The sequence below is a fragment of the Carcharodon carcharias genome, chromosome 20 (assembly GCF_017639515.1).
Source record: "Carcharodon carcharias isolate sCarCar2 chromosome 20, sCarCar2.pri, whole genome shotgun sequence".
In the NCBI taxonomy this organism is placed as follows: Eukaryota; Metazoa; Chordata; class Chondrichthyes; order Lamniformes; family Lamnidae; genus Carcharodon; species Carcharodon carcharias.
The window spans coordinates 50,532,000-50,546,716 of record NC_054486.1 but is presented as its reverse complement, the minus strand read 5'-3'; the positions used below and the strand labels follow the sequence as shown (position 1 = coordinate 50,546,716).

At 41.3% G+C, this 14,717-nt stretch overlaps 1 protein-coding gene across 4 annotated transcripts in view; it reads left to right on the top strand.

The window, feature by feature from the left end:
- The window catches only part of LOC121292685 (protein only RNase P catalytic subunit), a 101,002-nt gene that overhangs the window by 32,903 nt on the left and 53,382 nt on the right, over positions 1 to 14,717 (top strand). For all 4 annotated transcript variants that reach the window (XM_041214969.1, XM_041214968.1, XM_041214967.1 and 1 more), the window contains one exon: positions 2,611 to 2,718. In XM_041214969.1, the coding sequence (XP_041070903.1) occupies positions 2,611 to 2,718 (108 nt within the window). The remainder of the gene's footprint in view (positions 1 to 2,610; positions 2,719 to 14,717) is intronic.

Genomic DNA, 14,717 nt, shown 5'->3' with positions numbered 1-14,717 from the left:
GGCTGCTCGCAACCCCCTCCCCCAATGGACACCTTGGACACATTCGGCATCCATCACTTTGAATAGCACACGGGTCTTAGCGCCCATGGCAAGGAGGCGCAACTAGGTGCAGCGGCAAACCCAGCAGATGACTCTTGGCCATGATACCTTGAGGCTCCCCTTCCACCATCTCATCACCATCAATAAGACATGTGTTGGAGTTCTGAGTATGTGCCTAGCTGCCTCTCCTGCAGGTTGTCCCCAGACTACTCAAATGCGACAAACACGAACATATGCTGCAGGGAGAACCCATCTTCTCCTCAACCACTAAGGCTGAGTAAACATGATCAGTACTCGTTTTCCCCACCCAGTGTGCACCAAATACCTAATGCAGTAACGACAGCAAGACATTGGGGGGCGAGGGGGCGAGGGGCGAATGGGTGGGGTGGGGGTGGGTGGGGGAGGGGGGTGGGGGAGGAGGTGTGGTGGGGGGAGGTGGGGGTTGCTCAAAGGCTAAAGCTACCTGCTGGGTCAAATGGCCAAGGCCGACATGGTACTCGTTCTTCCAGAGCGCAGCAAATCTTTGAATCTCTTGCGATACTGCGTGCCTGTGCGCCGCACATCATCATGGGCGTTGACAGCATCACCAACCTCCTCCCACGCCTGCCTGGTGACATGGGGGGGCCCTCCTCCTCCTCCCATCATCCGGATACAATATATCCCGACGGCTGGACACCTCTTGGAGAGGACAGCAAGGAATGCATCGCAGAAGCGAGGGGCACAGTGGCCCCCTGCTGGCCTCTCCTGCAGCCTGCTCCCCTCCTCCTGCTCATGCTGCTGTCCAACCACAGCTGCCTCTCTCTCTCTCCCCGAGTGGCCATGGTGCATTGCCTCAATCAGGCTGCCTGGCCACTCTTTATACAGACTGCCGGCTCCCCATTGGAACCGGTGGTCTGAACACGCCTGCCCCCGTGACTATTTTCCTGTTCTCCACGGGAATTGCTAACCCACTAGGCAAGCCTTAATTGACCCGCCTGCAGAAAATAGCGGCGCAGCCCGTTTCGGCAGCGGCAATTGGCTGCCTGCCCGTCCATCAAGGGCAAAATTCTGGCCTTACAGTCAGTTTTTATGTTCCCCTCAAGTTTACACTCGTACTCTATTTTCCCCTTCTTAATCAATTCCTCGGTCCTCCTTTGCTGAATTCTAAAGTGCACCCAATCCTCAGGTCTGTTGTTTTTTCTAGCCAATTTGTATGCCTCTTCCTTACATCTAATACTGTCTCTAATTTCCCTTGTAAGCCATGGTTTGGCCACCTTTCCTATTTTACTTTTGCACCAGACAGGAATAAACAATTGTTGCAGTTCACCCATGCGCTCTTTGAACATTTACCATTACCTATCCATCGTCATCCCTTTAAGTAACATTTCCCAATCCATCATAGCCAACTCACATCTCATACCATTGTAGTTTCCTTTATTAAGATTCAGGACCCTAGTCTCAGAATCAACTATACCACTCTCCATCTTGATGAAGAATTCTATCATATTATGGTCGTTCATCCCCAAGGGGCCTCGCACAACTAGATTGCCAATTATTCCTTTCTCATTACACAATACCCAGTCTAGGATGGCCTGTTCTCTCATTGGTTCCTCGGCGTATTGGTCCAGAAAAGCATCCCGTATACACTCCAGGAATTCCTCCTCTACAGTATTGTTACTAATTTGATTTGCCCAATCTATATGTAGATTAAAGTCGCCCATAATTACAGATGTTCCTTTATTGTATGCGTCTCTAATTTTCCTGTTTAATGCCATTCCCAACATCGCCACTACAGTTTGGGGGTCTATATACAACCCCCACTAACGTTTTTTGCTCCTTAGTGTTTCTCAGCTCTACCCATAGACCTCATTTCATTCCCTTTTATTCTGACCCCACCTTATACCTGACTGTTTCTTACTGTAGTGCTTTCTGTCTCTCCCAGCTTTTTGTGCATCTTGTTTTTCCTTTCTAATGTTCCACTCTGGTTCTTATACCCTGCCAAGTTAGTTTAAACTCTCCTCAATAGCACTAACAAACCACCCCTCAAGGAGATTAGTCCTGACCCTGCTGAGTTGCAACCTGCCTGGCATGTGGAGGACTCACCTTTCCCAAAACTGGTCCTAATGTGCCAAGAATCTGTAGTTCTACGTCCTGTATCATTCCTTCAGCCATGCGTTCAGTTGCATTGCAAAAGCCCACAAAAATGATCTGTGGGCAGTTGGAAGCGTAATGAATAGTGAGTGACATTTTGTTTACCACTGACCACAAAATCTGATCCATTGGGTTATAATACTGTTAGTGGGGGGGAAAATTTGATAAGTGAAGAGGAGTGGCCATGTCAATGAAGAAGAGAAGTCGCACTGTAGAGAGGACTGATATACATAAACATCTGACATTCCTGTTGAGGTTCATAGGTGAGTAGTGGCTAATTGAGCAAGAGTGTCTGGCTCCTGAGGAATTGTAGACCATCAAGAAGTCAATGCCTTCAGAAAAAGAGATGACAAAATTGTCAAAGAGGCCATTGTTTTATATTTATATATTTATATTCGGTTAATGAAATGGGTGATTGTTTTCATTAATTTTTTTTTTTAGGAACTGCAACATTTCCAAACCTTTGTGAAAAACCGTCTGCCTTTTGATGTTGTAATTGATGGATTAAATGTTGCTAACATCGCAGCTAAGGGTAATCAGTCCAGAATTGTGAGTATTCTATGTTAAGAGGGCTCAAAAAATTCCTTTCTGCTTTTACACCATTGAGCTTTGAAGAATTATCAATGTCACAGTTATACTAAATGGGGAAATGCCAATCTAAGTAAATGGAACACAAATGGTGCAGTGTGGTTTTAATTTTACATGAAAAATATTGCAACACAAAAAGCTATAACCTTTTGGAATTTTGATGTGGTTTCATCAGATGTGCAAATTTATAGACTATGTTAAGATGTAATACATTTTGACCTGTTTTACTTATTACTAATTGTTTATTAGCTATAAACAAAAGTTGTTTACTGCCAATAGAAGGGGGAAGGAAATCTAGTTGCACAAGAATGTTGTGACGTGTTGTGTAAATTGGATTATGCATGACTAATTTAATTGTACATGAATATTTTATTCTGAGAGGTTGTCCCAGCGATGATAACATTATCAAAATATGTCACAAATACTATTGAATTTGTCTTTTGTCGTACATTTGAACGATGGAGTCATTTCAAATATGTCTCCTTGGTAACACCACCCATTTCACGTATAGAGTAAATAAATGTACAATAGATGGAAAGCACCAGGATGATTCACTGTTTTATCAGGAATTAGGAATCATGGTTTAGAAAATTCAGTGAGACAGAAATCTGAGAACATAAGCACTTAATGCATGCCAGCATTCTTCTCAGTAAATCAATCTTTGCATACAGTTTAAGATAACTTTTGTTGAAGCAAAGTATTATTGCACAATCCATTTGACACCATCATGTGATACAGCATTAAATAACTTTAATCACTCTTTTAAAACTTTTCCCATCTTCAAATGATTTTTTCACATTTGAATCTCTCCAATCAGGTTTCCACCCTATCCCAACACTGAAATGGACTTAATCAAAGCCACACATTGAATTCTTTGTGACTGTAAACCAGCTGCTATCCTTTCTTGTCCTTCTCAACTTTGGGTGAGGTGGATCTGATCCCAGGAGGGTGTTGGGTTCATTTCCAGATCCTGGTGAGGAGGTGATCGTGATCATTGACCTCAGGTTGTGGGAGGGTCTGATGTCTGGCCCCGAGTGGAGAGGGATCTAATCTCAATCTGCTGTCTGACCGTGAGTGCACTCAGGAGCACTGTAAGAATACTTGACCTTCTGCCCAAAGCTGTCCCCCCCTCCCTTGAGTTGCAAGCCACAGTTCAGCCTGAAAATCAGATTAAATCAGAGGCTGCCGGCCTCACTAAAATATTTAAATTACCCAGCTCACCTCCTGGGAGTAGGTTGGCAGCCTGCTCCTTGTCCTGATCCGTTACAACCAGGTTGGTAGGTTGAAGGCTGATTGGGGTCGGGTTTGAGATTTTAAGGACTTTAATCTCTGACCCGATACCAACCAACACATTTTTGGTATTAAAATTCAGCCTAAAGTAACTATTTAATATTTATACCATGTTGCTGTCATTACCTACAATTTTGCCTTTTGCCTCCTTTAGTGCCCCCATCTCAATCCTGATCTTTTGTTATCCATATGTCTATAAAACACATCACTATTTCCTATTCTATTCCTTGATAATTTAATTTTGTCGCTCCTTTCTGCTTTCCTAATTGTGTTTTGACTTTTTTTCTAACCTCTTCATACCCTCTTTCTCATTCTTTCCTTTATCGTCTATGAACTTAGTGTGTGCCATGTTCTTTAGTTTCATTGTACTAACATTCTTTTCTAACTTCCTCACCACAATACTGCACCTCGCATCGAGAATGGAGTCCTTACAGGAAGCAGAGTATGAGGAGTTGTAGTTGAGGTAGCTGTGGGAGTCGGTGGGCTTGTACTGAATATTGGTGGACAGTCTATCATCAGAATCTATCACCACAGTCTTTCACCACCCTGGTTGACCAGGCCCTCAACCGTATCTGACCCATTCCCACACCTCTGCCCTCACCTCTTCCCCTCCCTTCCAAAACCATGATAGAGTCCCTTTGTCCTCACTTCTTCACCCCACTAGCGTCTGCATTTAAACATGCACACGCACACACATTGCACCCCCCCCCGCCATCAGCATGCTGTGGGGACCGGTGCACCGCCCCCACGCAATCACAGACGGTGCAGTACCCGCCCCTGTACCACCTCCATCTCACCATCCAATTGGCGGGGTTAAACTGTTTATACTTCAATGCATGGAGTAGTACAAACAAGGTTGATGCATTAAGAGCACAGGTAAACACATGGCAGCAGGATGTCATTGCTATAACTTTCTTTGAAGGGTCATGAGGACTCAAAACGTCGGCTCTTCTTCTCCGCCGATGCTGCCGGACCTGCTGAGTTTTTCCAGGTGGTTCTGTTTTTGTTTTGCTATAACGGAGACCTGGCTAAAGGAGGGACAAAACTGGCAGCTTGATATCCCTGGTTATAGAGTCTTCAGACACGATAGAGTAGGAGCTATAAAAGGAAGGGGGGTAGCATTTAATGGTTAAAGAATCAATTCCAGTTGTGAGAAGGGATGATATACTAAATGGGTCAACAAACGAGGCTTTATGGATTGAGCTTAGAAATAAAAAAGGGGCAGTCACACTACTGGGAGTATACTACAGACCCCCAAATAGTGAAAGGGAGATAGAAGAACAAATATGTGGGCAAATTTCTGCTTATAAGAACAAGAGGTCAATAATAATAGGAGACTTCATCTATCCTAATATCAACTGGGATTCAAACAATACAAGGGACACTGAGGGAGAAAAATTCATGCAGTGTGTCCAGGAAAATGTTTTCAACCAATTAGTGACAAACCCAACGAGAGGAGATGCAATTCTAGACCTAGTCTTGGGGGATGAAGAAGGGCAAGTGGGTGAAGTGACAGTTGGCGACCATATTGGGGACAGTGATCACAATTCAGTTAGATTTAGCATTACCATGGAAAAGGACATAGATAAGGCAGGAGTAAAAGTCTTGAACTGGGGGAAGGCAAATTTTGCAGAAATGAGAAGGCTGAGGTGGACTGGCCAGCACTGCTGGAGGATAAAACAGTGGAAAACCAGTGGGAAGCACTAAAAAGTGTGATCCTAAATGTACAAAGTAGACATGTCCCCTACAAAAATTAGAGTGGTACTGCCAAATCTATACACCCCCCCCCCCCCCCCGCCCCGGTTGTCTAGAGGAATACAGGGGAAGCTGAAACAGAAAAAGAAAGTATACGATAGGCACAAAGAACTAAGCACTGCAGATAGCCTAGACGAATATAGGAAGTGCAGGGACGAAGTAAAAAAGGAAATCAAAGAGAGGGCATGAAAAAAGATTAGCGAGTAAAATTGAAGATAACCCAAAGATGTTTTACCAATACATTAATGCTATAAGGTTAGTTAAGGAAAAAGTGGGACCTATCAGAGATGAAGATGGAAACTTGTGTGTAGATGCAGAGGCTGTGGGAAGGGTTTGAATGAATATTTTGTCTCTGTTTACAAAGAAAAGGGAGGATGTAGATATAGTAGTCCAGGAGGAACACTGCGAGATATTGGATGGGATGGTCATAAAGAGAGAGGAAGTACTCGACTGGTTGAAATCCTTGAAAGTTGATAAGTCACCAGGGCCAGATGGATTGTTTCCGAAGCTGCTGAAGGAAGTCAGGGAGGAGATAGCATATGCTCTGAGGATGATTTTCCAATCTGCGCTAGATACAGGGGAGGTACCGGAGGACTGGAGAAATGCAAACATAATTCCATTGTTTAAAAAGGAATCAAAGGAAATGCCAAACAGTTATAGGCCAGTTAGTCTTACATCGGTGGTGAGCAAATTAGTAGAATCAACCCTGAGAGATAGGATTAACTGTCATGTGGAAAAGCAAGGACTAGTCAGGGATGGTCAGCATGGATTTGTTAAAGGAAGGTCTTGCCTCACAAATTTGATTGAATTCTTTGAGGAAGTGACAAGAAGGGTTGATGAAGGTAGTTCAGTGCATGTTGTGTACGTGGATCTTAGCAAGGCATTTGACAAGGTCCCACATAGCAGATTGGTCAGGAAAATAAAAGCCCATGGGATTCAGGGTAATGTGGCAAACTGGATAAAAGGTTGGCTTTGTAACAGGAAACAAAGGGTAATGGTCGATCTTCTGGTGAAGAGTCATACGGATTCGAAATATTAACTGTATTCCTTTCAGCAGATGCTGTCAGACCTGCTGAGTTTTTCCAGGTATTTTTGTTTTTGTGTTGGTAATGGTCGATGGATGCCCTTGCGACTGGAAAGTTGTCTCAAGTGGTGTTCCACAGGGCTTGGTGTTGAGACCCCTGCTGTTTGTGTTATATATTAACGATTTGGACGTGAACGTGGGGGCACGATTGAGAAATTTGCAGATGACACAAAGATTGGCCGAGTAGTGGATAGTGTAGAGGATAGCCATAATCTCCAAAACGATATAATTGGGTTGGTGGAGTGGGCGGTAAGGTGGCAGATGGATTTTAACATAGAGAAGTGTGAGGTCATACATTCAGGGAGGTCAAACAGTTTCAGGGATTACACAGTAAATGGGAATATACTAAGAGGGGTAGATGAAGTGAGAGATCTTGGCCTACAAGTACACAGATCCCTGAAGGCAGCAGTTCAAGTAGACAAGGTTGTAAAGAAGGCATATGGAATGCTCTCCTTCACTGACAGAGGTATAGAATATAAAAGTAAGGATATAATGTTGGAATTGTATAAAACACTGGTGAGGCCACAATTGGAGTATTGTGTGCAATTCTGGTCACCACATTATAGGAAGGACATAATAGCTCTGGAGAGAGTGCAGAGGAGGTTTACAAGAATGTTGCCAGGGTTAGAAAAGTGTAGCTACGAGGAGAGATTGGATAGGTTGAGGTTATTTTTCTTAGAACAAAGAAGGTTGAGAGGTGACTTGATTGAGGTATACAAAATTATGAGGGGAATAGGTAGAGTGGACAGGATAAAATTGTTTCCCTTGGTGGAGAATTCTAGAACCGGGGACATGGATTCAAGATAAGTGGCAGAAGGTGTAGGGGGGACATGAGGAAGAACTTTTTTATGCAGAAGGTAGTGGGTGTCTGGAATTTGCTGCCCAAGTTGGTGGTAGAGGCAAAAACTCTAAACTCTTTTAAAAAGTACCTGGATCTGCATCTTAAATGCTGTAAGCTGCAGGGCTATGGGCCGGGTGCAGGAAGGTGGGATTAGAAAGGGCACCTGGGTGTCCTCGGGCTGGCATGGACAAGATGGGCCTTCTGTGCTGTAACTCTTCTATGGTTCTAAGGCCCTATACACTCCTAACAGATGAAGCAGCACTTCACTTGCACCTCCTTCAATTTGGTCTACTGTATTCTCTGTTCCCAATGCGGTCTCCTCTACATTGGGGAGACTAAGTGCAGACTGGGTGACTGCTTTGCAGAATACCTTCACTTCGTCTGCAAGCATGACCCAAAACTTCCTGTTGCTTGTCATTTCAACACACCATCTTACTCTCTTGCCCACATGTCCATCCTTGACCTGCTACAATGTTCTAGTGAAGACCAATGCAGACTGGAGGAACAGCACCTCATCTCGTCTTCCGATTAGACACTTTACAACCTTCCGGACTTAACACTTAGTTCAACAACTTCAGATCATGAACTTTCTCCTCCGTCTTCACCACCTTTTTATTTAATCCAATTTTTAAATATTTTTATTAATATAACTTAATTTTTTTGCCTTTTTTCCCCAACACCCCGTCCCCCAAACAGGGCCATCTGTCACTTGTTTTATGTTTTGCTTTCACTGAGTGCTGACCCCTGTACTGCTATTAACACATTCTGCTGTCTTACCTTTGTGCCACTATCAGCACCTTCTTTAGTCTTTAATATTCCATTTTTCCTGTGTCCATGACACCTTTGTCAAATTTGCCACCTATCCCTGACCTATTTTGCTCCATCCCCTCCTAAAGACCATAAGATGAAGGAGCAGAAGTCGGCCATTCGGTCTATGGAGTCTGTTCCACCGTTCAATGAGATCATGGCTGATCTGATAATCCTCAACATCACTTTCCTGCCTTTTCCCCATAACCCTTGATTCCATTACTGATTAAAAATCTATCTCCGCCTTGAATATACTTGACAACCCAGCTTCTACAATCCTCTGCAGTAAAGAATTCCACAGGTTAACTACCCTCTGAGAGAAGAAATTTCTCCTCATCTCTATTTTAAATGGGCGATCCCTTACTCTGAGATTATGCCCTCTGGACCTAGACTCTCCCACAAAACGAAATAACCTCTCAGCATCTACCCTGTCAAGCCCCCTAAAAATCTTATATCTTTCAATAAGGTCGCTTCTCATTCTTCTAAACTCCAGTGAGTACAGGCCCAACCGATTCAACCTCTCCTCGTAAGAAAATCCCTCCATACTCAGGATCAACCTAGTGAACCTTCTCTGGACAGCCTCCAATGCCAGTATATCTTTCCTTAGATAAGGAGAATAAAACTGTTCACAGTGTTCTAGGTGTGGTCTAACTAGTGCCTTGAATAGTTTTAGCAAGACTTCCCTATTCTTATACTGCATTCCCTTTGAAATAAAGGTCAACATTCCATTTGCCTTCCCTGTTACCTGTTGAACTTGTAGGCTAACTTTTTGGGATTCATGCACAGGAACCCCCAAATCCCTCTGTGCTGTAACCTTTTGCAGTCTTTCTCCATTTAAATAATATTCAGCTCCTCTATTCTTCCTGCCAAAGTGCATAACCTCACATTTTCCCACATTATATTCCATCTGCCATTATTTTGCTCACTCACTTAGCCTGTCTACATCCCTCTATCGACTCCTTGTGTCACCCTCACCACTTGCCTTCCCACCTATTTTTGTATCATCTGAAAATTTGGCGATAGTACACATACTTCCCTCATCTAAGTCATTAATATATATGGTAAATAATTGAGTCCCCAACACTGATCCCTGTGGCACTCCACTGGTTACAGGTTGCCATCCTGAAAATGCCCCCCTTATCCCAACTCTCTGTCTTCTATTAGTTAGCCAATCCTCTATCCATGTTAATATACTACCTCCAACACCATGGGCTCTTATTAAGTAGCCTTATGTGCGGTACCTTATCAAACGTCTTTTGGAAATCCAAATATATTACATCTACTGGTTCCCCTTTATCTATCCTACTATTTACCTCCTCGAAGCATTCTAATAAATTTACAGTATAAAATCCATCACATTTCTACTTCTCTTGAGCTCTGAAGAGTAATATGGTCTCAAAATATTAACTCTGTTTCTCTGTCCACAGAAACTGCCAGACCTACTGAGTTTTTCCAGCATTTTTTGCTTTTATTTCAGATTTCCAGCGGTATTTTGCTTTTATTTTACACTAACAGAACCTTTTTGGTTTTAAACAGAAGTGTTCCCTGTAAGAAACTTGCTCCTAATTTATGTAAGATTATAAGGATGGTATTAACATTTTAAATCATTCCACTGTTGCAGTGTGGGTCAATACCATTGTGCTATCAGTTTTAAATTACTAAGTACTTTCAATCTCTTGGTTAAGGAAACATGCTGACTAGAGTATAATTTTACAGATAGTACTTAACCACTCATATCCTGTAAGGAAATTACCTATTTTTAGATAAGTAATTTCCTTTTCTGCATGTGTCTGTATTCTGTTGCTTTCCTTTTGACTTTTTTCAAATTGAGCCTTCAAAATATTTCCTCCACCTCTAAAAGAAAGTTCATCATGGTATATTTGCATAAGGAATTGTGAGGGTAATTTTAAGCCTCAAAACCACGTGGGAGATTAAACTGTTAAATAGCTGAAACAGGAACCAAACATGCCTGAAACCACCCACTTCTAACTTTAATGGAGGTGAAACAAGGGGCACTTGACCATTCCACACTCAGGAGGCCAGTCGGTTGTTGGAATCTGTTAATGAGGCTGCATATTTTTGCAGAGTTTTTATCTTTCACCCATGTTGACCTGGTTTCTTGGTACCAGCAGATAAAAAGAAGCGAGGACAGCTGGATCCACTAGGTAAATGCCTTTTACAGCACTGCTTATAGGTTAGCAGCAGCAGGAGTGCTTCCTGCAGGCCCAATAAGCTAATCTGTCACCCTCTCTCAGCCCCACCTCCACGATCTTCTCCAACTAGCCTCCCTGCCCTGCATCACCCCCACCACCCCATGATCTTTATGCTTAACAGCCACAAAACGTAACAGATCCTTGGCTGAAATCTTTTCTGAAGAACTTCTCTGTTGTCAATCAGACTGACTTCCGGGGCAGGGAGCCTGTTTTTTAAAAAAAACAATGCACTATTTAAAACTTCATGTTGTTTCCGTGTTTCCCGAACAGAACTCCTCTCTCCTCCCACCATCTCCCCAGCCACCACCACCACTGTTCTGAAACCCCACCTCAGTGTATATTAGAGTCTACATTTCTTCAAATACCATTTTCATTCTGATTTGCCGGTATCTTTTTCTTGTCCAGCATATTTGTTTTTAAATCAGTTATCTTTTGGACATTGAATCTAGCTAATTTTATACCTCAATTTAAACTGTAATTCAAAAGTGCTACAAAGATAGCCAGATAACTCCCTTGACAATGAATGTAATCTGGAGTTCACAGTTCTTGGGATCAAATTGTGATGTAACTGGAAAATACGAGAAAATGAATGATAATTCTTCTACATATTGTAACCTCCACGTACTGAAGGAAATTACAGCATTGGGCGATATTTGTATTGGTACAACTCCATTTGAAGGTGTTTTTCATTATTTAAGTTCAGAGGCATCCCCATGTGACCAACCCTGTTCTAATGCAGTTTAAAAAGACTTGCACAGCCAGAGAGATAAGTTTGATATTTTGCAACCAGCCAAGGGTTAATGCTCTAAATTCCTGTAACAGTCCTCAAAAAAAAATTCAATATACAATTCCAGCTTTGAAATTTCTTGAAATTTTTTATTTCTTCCTAATTCATTATATTCATCAATAGTTGAGATTTTTGCTGCTTGTGTAATCAATTCTTTACCTCTTTGAATTCATTGAAAACTTTTGACAGTAACCACAAGTCTCATCAATTTTAAATACTGTGCATAATATCCATGGGGTCTTTAGATAATAAATAGTTATGCTGAATTCATAAAGCATAATACCAGCATCTGTAGCATTTGTCTGGTCTTTAAAGCAAATAATTAGCATTTAATCTGATCACAGCCCTACGCAGGAACCGCAGACTAGTAACTCAGGAAGTTCTATTTATTTAGCACCCACACAGGATCTTTCGAAAGCGTGGACTCAAAAAAAATTAATTTGGGGGATTTTTTAGTGATGCACTTTTTTCCATTTAATCTTTGAACAATTGAAGTAGTCCTAATTCTTTGTTTTAAGTATCTTAATAGTTTATGCCTGGCTGTTGTTAACTGGATGATTTAACATCTTTGGAGGAAAGATGTAAAATATGTATTTAGGAAGCATTACTTTTATTAGATTAATGTTGGACTTGGATAGGTAAACCCAGCCAGTTCTGTAGAGATAGGAAACCATCAGGATCATGTGAAAATTACTGTTTGAACTCAAGCTGGACTTTGGACCCTAAATCCTCTCCATTAAAATTATTGTTTATTTCAGCCTCAGTAACATGAGCCTCAGTGCCTACTTCAGTCAAACCTCCATCGAAGGTATAATACATGGCTTTGTCAAATGAAGACTCAATTAGTCCAGTGCCCGCTAAGGCAATATTCCATCCTCTATCTTCCATAAACTAGATCATCCTAAACTTTGTTTCCCATAATCTATCCAGCACCGAGTCTCACTCACCATTCATCTTTGTTTTCCAACATTTTAAATTAAAAAGTTACGGGTGGCAGGGGCAGGGCCAGAAAATGCGGCGAGCCATTCAAGTGTCCATTCACTTCAGCAGGACTGGAAGATCCCACCGACGGCAGGGGCCGAAAAACTCCGGCCAAAGTATTAAAATCTCACCATGGTCTTACCCACCCTATCTCCTCCTCCGTCACTGAAGTCTCTTCATAAACTCTGTTTCTCTGGTACCAGTCCCTCAAATATTATTTCTCATTCACCCTATCGATCCTAGGCTCCTGTTCCAGAATTTCCTCCCTAAACTTCTCCAGCTATCTCACTTTCTTTATGACCCTCCTTGAAGCCTCCTGATCAAGCTTTTGATCACCACTGCTAAAAGATCCTTTGGCTTGGTGTCCATTATTTTCCTTGCACCTTAGGATGTTTTTCTACATTTGAAGGTGCTATTGTTATTGCTTTGTTGTTGAACATTCTTGATATACATATAATACAAAATCGTATTAATCAATGAATATTTCATATGTACATAGCAGGAGCAAGATAGCTAAATGATTTGTTTTACTTGCTGTAATATTGATGTAACTTTTCAAATAAATTTCAATTAGAATGGGTGGGAATAGAAAACAAGGAGATTTGGTCTGTGTTGATGAGTTGGTTAGGAATCAAATGTCAAGAGTTTGAGTCTCCAGCTGCCTGTCTAGCAGTTTTGACTCAAATGCGAACTTAATGGAGCATAATAAGATCAAATGGTTGCTAATCAGATTTAAATTTTGAAAATAACGTAAAATATAGCACTCATTCTGTTTGGAGGGGGTGGGAATACGAAAATAATGCTGCAATCTCAAACTGTTGACACTTGTTTCAAAGAACCATTCTGAAGTTTTTAGCTTTTCATCTTAAATTATACACTTTTAATCATTGTCTTGTGCTGACAATGAAATACTATAACCCCTACTGATAAAGTGGGAAGTTTTCTGTGTCTAGAATGACAAAGTCAAAAAGTCCAAGCATGTGTGAAGGAGGTAAAACTTTAAATGTCTGAGATGGTGTTGAATGCAAGAGGGGTAGGTCTCTTTTGAAGCTGTCTGTTTCATTTTTATGTTCAGCAGAAAAGAAATATGCTTAACTGTTTATTAATGCCAATATACAACCTGACCATAAATTTTCTAAACCCAATTGTCTTTTTAAGTGGACTATCTACTTCAATTTTTTGATGACTAAAAGGCAAAGCCTTCAGTTGGTTGAGTGGTATACAACATTTTACATTGGGTATTTTTTACATTTTTAAAACTAGTACAGACAAATTATTAATAAAACTGTAACACAGTAAAACATCTTCCACTTTTAAGTCTGTTTAAAATTTTCCATGATTGTTAACGAATCGGAATCCAATTCAAATTAACAATAATAAAATAAGATTTTTTTTGTTTCTGCAAATCTTCCTGTTGTCAAAACCATGTTGTCAAAAAGTAAATAGAGTTGAATTGTTTTTACTTTTTCGTTTTACACACATTCTGCTAAAAATGAACCCATCCCGACCAAGGAAGTAGCCATTGAGACAAATTTGATCAGAAAGACATATAGGGTGGTGCAGGGAGAGAGAGGTGGGGGAAGCAGTGAAACAAACATGTCCTTATTTCTCCTACCCAGCCACATAACTTATGAACCACGCTGCGTGTTATCTGCGACACCGTGTCTCCTGCCCACACAACATGGCCGTGCAAGATGGCCACCAGCACACATCTGCACATGTGCAATTGTCCATTGATGCCTAGTAAACCAATGATGTCATTGACCGGATGTGTCGACAGCAAATGTATCCCAGTTAAAAACTTTGGAAAGTAAAACCACACATTTCAGTGGTTATTGTTAAACAAACTATGTAGATTACAGATTGTGTAAGAGAAAATGGAGACAATGCAGTGAATAGCAAAATATTTCAGGTAGTGATGAGTGAGCTGCCAAAGTTTGTATATAATAGAACTGAAAATATGCTATAGAAAAAGATGAAGCTAAAGGAAATTACTTAGGTGAAAATGGGTATTGTATTTTGTTCTGAATAAAGTAGACCTTTCTGGTTCCAAAATTTACTCTCCAGGATTGTTAACTTAATTTTGTTCTTCAGTTCCAGTTCTCATTAGGATTGCTGCGAGTTTGAATTTTGCTTTAAAAATGAGAAACTAAGTAGAGAGAATAAATATCACACTGAGGTTGGGGGAATGAGTAGAGCAAT